The sequence below is a fragment of the Dermacentor silvarum genome, chromosome 5 (genome assembly GCF_013339745.2).
Source record: "Dermacentor silvarum isolate Dsil-2018 chromosome 5, BIME_Dsil_1.4, whole genome shotgun sequence".
Classification (NCBI taxonomy): domain Eukaryota; kingdom Metazoa; phylum Arthropoda; class Arachnida; order Ixodida; family Ixodidae; genus Dermacentor; species Dermacentor silvarum.
In genome coordinates this window covers 92414860-92420859 of record NC_051158.1, presented here as the reverse complement: position 1 = coordinate 92420859, position 6000 = coordinate 92414860, and the positions used below count along the sequence as shown (strand labels likewise).

Genomic DNA, 6000 nt, shown 5'->3' with positions numbered 1-6000 from the left:
TTCTCAAGTTCTCCAATTCAGCATTTCCGGCAAGCATTAATGACAGCTCTCTTTCTTGTTTCTGTACGAAAATGCCCGTCTTTCTAGCTTTTTGAGATGTATCCAATAGTATTTCAAATGTAAGATATTGGAGGGGAGGCTTCTCTATATAAACACTACTCGAAACTAGGCGTTTTTATTTACGCAGCCCAAAACTTCCTTGCAGCTGGCCTCAAAACATATCAATGCATAGTCAACGCACAGTCAACACGTGCCAACCTTTCTGCATGATGATTTTTTCGAGGCGCCGCTTGGCCCCCGCCATCTCGATCATGCGCTGCTCGACCGTGCCGCGCGTGACTAGCCGGTAGACGAGGACTGGCCGGGTCTGCCCTATTCGGTGACAGCGGTCCATGGCCTGCAGGTCGCACTGGGGGTTCCAGTCCGAGTCGTACAGCACTACAGTGTCCGCACCGGTCAGGTTGATTCCCAGGCCACCCGCCCGAGTCGACAGCAGGAACACAAAGTAGCTGCGCGGAGCACAAGAACCACAAACCCTTAAGGTGGGGCATAAAGGAAAAGATAAGAAGGTAGTAATAGATAACACACATAAGATCAGGTGCTTATCAGGTGCGGAGTCTCGATAAGCCGGAAAGTATGCAAAAATAAAATACTTCGTAGCAACATTGCCTTGAAGTTCCAAAACCCCTATGACGTCGCGCTCTTTGACAGTGTCTTCTCTCGACTAGGTAAATGTTTATTGATGAAAACTTCTATTGTCTATTCTTGTGTAAGGGCCACACCCCATCTTTTAACGCGTACACCTCATTAGCTGTGGCCATGTAATGTTATCTTGTGGGGATTGAGGTATGCCCTGGCACCTTTGCATGGGCATTCATCTGTTCTGCCTATGCCTCTGCCCTTTCCACTCGCGACGGTGTTCAGAGGTGGCACTTCACTTGTGGTGCTTTGCAGTGGCCAATTCAGTTTGACCACAATGCGCTGTTCTGTTCTGGTTCTCTATTATTTGAAAGCGAGAGAAGGCGACGGTGCTGTAATGATGACAATGCAAACTGTACCACATGCACCGCTGTTAGCATTTCATTTGACGCCAATAGCACGTACGGTTTCGCTGCACTCTGCGATAACACTCGCTCTATACTGCAATATTTTAGCTTGCGTTTTTGTATTTTTAATAGCTCACTTTCAAATAAAAGAGAACCAGAACAGACACGAAAATATCGCAGTATAATAGGGGGAGCATCATCGCCCACTGCTGTCAAACCAAATGAGCGTGCCTGTCAATGGTGATGACTGGGCGGCGTGCACTTTATCTTCAGTCATGCTTCGACCACGTACTCCGCAGTTTCTGTTTCATTTGACGCCGATAGCACACCAGCACTATTGCTTTGCGTTAAAACTTCAACAGTTTTTTTTTTTTTTCATTGTGCAATCTCGTGTGGCACAACGTCCGACGTCATGTCCGAAGATTGCTCCATCTTGTAACAGCACGTTTGCAATGAACCACACTCCAGCTGGTGCTGCTCTGCGGTTATGTACCTGCAACAATGATTGGGGTAGAAAACCAAACCGAAATCAAGGCCTCCCAAGGTCATTGCATATGGTGGCAAGCCTTATTGTTTTTGAAAGTAGATTCAAACTTATTTACTACAGTATAGACCACTTATAACGTAACCGTTTATAGTGCACAACTGGTTACAACGCGGCCTTTTCAGACTCCTGTTTACCCTCCCATAGAACTTCATGTATACGCATACCGCTTACAGTGCAGCCGCGCGAGACGAAATACCGGTTATAATGCGGCTTCCACGGGAAAATCTCGCCGACAAGGGCGGTACCGAGCACGCTTCTCAACAAGGTGTGTGCTGCCGGCCGGCGTATGCATTATTCAGTGCAATCAAACTCTCGTTAATTCGGACTTATTTGGCCGCACACCAGTTAATTCGGATTACTTTCGGAGCTCGGTGAGCGAGGAGAACCGCAAATCTGCGACGCAAAAGAGCACGAATGGCGCTAGCATCCAACCGAAACGAAGCGGCGGAGTCCGCATCGCCACAGCCATCAGTTGAAATCGTACGTGAATGACAGCAACGCCGGAACGCTTCGAGCCTATTTGTGTCTTTAAAGCCTGTATTCTTGCGTTTACCGCCGCGCATAACACCGCGTTGGCCACGGGCTTTCATAACTGTGTAGTCGTCATCCACGATCGCGTTGATAGCGGCCAGTTTTCTCAGCAGCGGTTGCGGCGAACAGTAGTTTTGTTTTTACTCGGTACACGCGTCGGCCGCGTGCCTAAAAAACTGCGTAGTCGCCATCGATGATCGCATAGACAGCGACCGCGGTTTCGACTGCAGTTTTTGCAGCAAATGGTGGTTAATTCGTCCAGACTCGGTGCGTGCGTCGGGCATGTGCCTTCAGCACCGCAAAGTCGCCGTTCATAATCGCATCGATAGCGGTCACGGTTTTTTCCGCAGCGATTGCGGCAAACAGTTTCGTTTTTACTCGGTGCAAAGCTGTCGAGCTTGAAGAGCACCGGCTACAACGCGTTTATGATTTCGCCAGCTCACTGGCGAAAACGTAATCGCAATGTGCGCGCGATAGTACAAAGCGTGCCTACATGCTTGGTCTACACGTTTTGCATACGTGCAGGGCTTGAAAATCGTTGTTTTGGTTATAGTGCGGTACCGCTTATAGTGCAGATAATCGCGACTCCGGCGACTTACCGTAAAAACCGGACTATAGGTCGAACCGGAATATAGGTCAACCCCCCAACTAACCAATTCTAAAAATAAAAAAAATCGTTTTCAATGGCAAAAGTACCGAAAGACACCCTTACCTTTAAACAAATGCGACTCAGCCGGTTGCACAATGGTGACAGTATTTATTTAAATGCTGCTCCGTGCCGTGATGGTAAGGTGCTGACAAACACGCGGGTCGATGGTCACACGATACGAAGCCCACGGCAAGCTGGCGGGATGCCGTGGGCTTCCGCGTACTCGATCGCCTTTTTCTTGAAGGCGACGGTGAATTGCCGTCGGCTTCCGCTCATTTTGAAACAAAATGTGAAAAAGCAGCCTGAATGCGATGGCGAAGGCGGCTGTTTACTTCATCTGCCCATTGTTGCAAGACGTCCCTAGTTTGTTCCGCCAATGTCCAGTATATAAGACGAGGGTCGACTTTTCGCAATGGTTTTTTTTAAAATAGTTTGACCTATATTCCGGTTTTTACGGTACATTATAAGCGGTCTACACTGTATTTTGCCCATGTACAAACCGCAGCAAGACATTCAGATGCAAATTTATAAAAAAAAGTGCAGTCCTTACATGAGGACTTTCGGTATGTCACATTTTAAAAGTAAGCGACGATTCAAGCTTCTGAGAACTGCAGACAAGCATTTTGAGAACTGCAGGAAAATGGGCAAAATAATGTGCAGCAGAATCAAACCCATAGCCTCGTGCTCGGCGCCTGAACTGCATAACCACTGAGCTACCACACAGTACATCTGGCCGCATCATACCCCAAAAGAACTAACCCACACTCCCCACAACTTACTCTGGGTTCTCGTTGAAGAGCTTCATCTGCTGCTGCCGGTCCTCCACCCTCGTTTGACCGTCGAGGCGACAGTACTTGAACCGCCGCATGAGGCAGTAGTCCTCGAGGATGTCCAACACGCGGCACATTTGCGAAAATATCAGCACCTGCGCGAGTGCAAAACACGACACAGCCATTCAGGCGAGCCTGAAAAGACTGCACACCTAAGACACAAAATAGGGAGAAAGCAATGCACAACAGCTGCCAATTCATTACTCAAACAAACTTTAACTTCTGGGTCTGTCTTATTTCTTATGTTAACTTTACCACTGAAAGAAAAATGGTGCAGCGCCCACTCGCTTCCATTACTCGGAGGTACATAGTCCTATACAAAACTGCAAATGTTCAGCTACCAAGGGAAGTGTGTTTCTAACAGAAATGCACAGCTGAATAAACCCAACATGTTTGATGAAACATAAGTGGTACATAATGGCAGAACACCTAGCGGACATTTCTGCCTTGGCGAGCCAACCCCTGGCAAAAGTTGCAGCTCCACCAGCACTCTCCGTACAGTCCCACACCTTCCCAGACACAACTGCAGACTCCGCACTGCACCACAACAATGACTGGTGAGCAACATTTTCTTGTGGTGTTATTTATTATGCTTCACCTTCCCGTATTTCCAAGCAATCGTATTTTGCCAATAACAGCAAGGCAATATGACTGCGCATATGCCCAATCGTTGCGAGTTGCTGCGGTTGTAATGTAATATGCCGTTGAAAACGATCAAGTTTAAGTGACAAAGCCGTCTGAAGATTGAAAAACAAAGCTCGTGCGAATCCACGTACCACCCATCATTCCCAGGCCGGTTAAACTGCTGCACTTTCACACTCTGGCCAAATATTCCTCAGGCCATTTTTGTGGAACTCTATGCGGGCGCCCTGTATGAATCGACGTACAGTAGAACCCCGCTGTTACGTTCCCGGGTGCTGCGTTTTCCCGGCTGTTACGTCGTTTTCGGCCGGTCCCGGCACAGCTCCCATAGAACCCAATGCATTGGTAACCCCGCTGTTACGTCGCAACTGTGGGACCGTTCCCGCATCATACGTTGCGAACTGCCACACCGCGCCGGCCCGAGCGGCCATTTTGACTTTTCATGTCGCTTGGCTTGGTTGCTTGACGATGGCATTGGCCGCCCAAAGTGCTGGGGGCGACAATTATTATGTATTTTCGGTTTCCGCCAGCAAAAGTATGGCCTTTGATATCCGCTTTTGCTGTCTAAAGATGATGTCTATGACGTGTTGCGGCCCTAAAATTGGTTTTGGCTCATAGATGTTCCGTATAAAGTCCAAGGGCGATAACGCCGTCGCCGCGCGCCGTATGCTTTATTTCGCGCGCGAGACGCAGTCGTCGGCTCCCCTCGCACGCTTTCACTCGCACATACAGCATACGTCGCCGCGCGCCGTATGCTGTATGTGCGAGTGAAAGCGTGCGAGGGAAGCCGCGCGGCCGTATGCTGAATGTGCGAGTGAAAGCGTGCGAGGGAAGCCGACGACCGCGTCTCGCGCGCGAAAGAAAAGCAGAGAGGAAGCGCGCCTCCTTCCGTTGCGCTCGAGGCACCAGCAAGGGAGCGAGGGGGGGGGGGGGGGTTGAGGGGGGAGTAGCGGGCAGCGTTGTGCTCTGGCATCATACTGCGCGGCGGCGCGCGCGCGGTCCCGCGGGCCCTATCTTGAAAACGATCTGCGTGGGGGTAGATTCTACGCAGTGTAGGTGCGTCGGCGGCTCGTGGCTTTGTGCGTGCTGAGTGTTCTCGGCGCTCAGTTAGGGTTGAAGCGATAGACAACAGCACGAAGGTCACTTCGCTCGCTTCTGCAGCGGCCCTTAACTGCGCGTGTCCGCGCTCATCGAGTGTGATGTGTTCATGTTTGCCTGTGGGCGCTGACACTATTGTTGAATTCCAATGGTAGATCCAGATCAAGTATTTTTGCTCTGTGTGGAGCAAGTCTATTCCAATGGCAGAATGGGAGCGTGAGTTGTGTGTTCCAATGGCAGATTGGGACCAGCCGCCGATTCCGGATCGCTCTGTGGAGCAAAAATATCTGCTCCGCCGAAATCGGCAGATTTCACCGGAAGTCCGCGTGACGTATTTCCTTCACCCGCCTCTGCTTCCTGTCATGGTCGCCTGTTTCCGGTCGCGGGCAGTAGACATGGAAAACATGGACCGCATGGATGCTGCGACGCGCCGTGCGCTTTTGTTCATGCTACTAGATAGTGACAGCTCCGACTCGGACACAAGTTCCAAGTCCAGTGATGATTCTACCGACAGTGAATGTGACGCTGCTGTGTGTCAACGGGCGTTTGATGTGATGTTTCGCCTGCCTGCAAAGAGGCTTAAAGTGATTGGGTTCGTCGAGGATGTCGTTCGGCGATACTCGGACGACGAGGTACCGTACAGCCCAAGCGCGCCAG

At 50.2% G+C, this 6000-nt stretch overlaps 1 protein-coding gene across 3 annotated transcripts in view; it reads right to left on the bottom strand.

The window, feature by feature from the left end:
* Positions 1 to 6000, bottom strand: part of LOC119453602 (lymphoid-specific helicase) — a 54807-nt gene that overhangs the window by 14749 nt on the left and 34058 nt on the right. The window contains exons 12-13 of one of the 3 annotated variants that reach the window (XM_037715658.2): positions 3553 to 3698; positions 259 to 509 (exon numbers count right to left, since the gene is read on the bottom strand). The exons of 1 other annotated variant lie outside the window; for it this stretch is intronic. In XM_037715658.2, coding sequence (XP_037571586.1) covers positions 259 to 509; positions 3553 to 3698 — 397 coding nt within the window. The remainder of the gene's footprint in view (positions 1 to 258; positions 510 to 3552; positions 3699 to 6000) is intronic. One more of the 3 variants, XM_049668288.1, reaches the window with a different exon arrangement.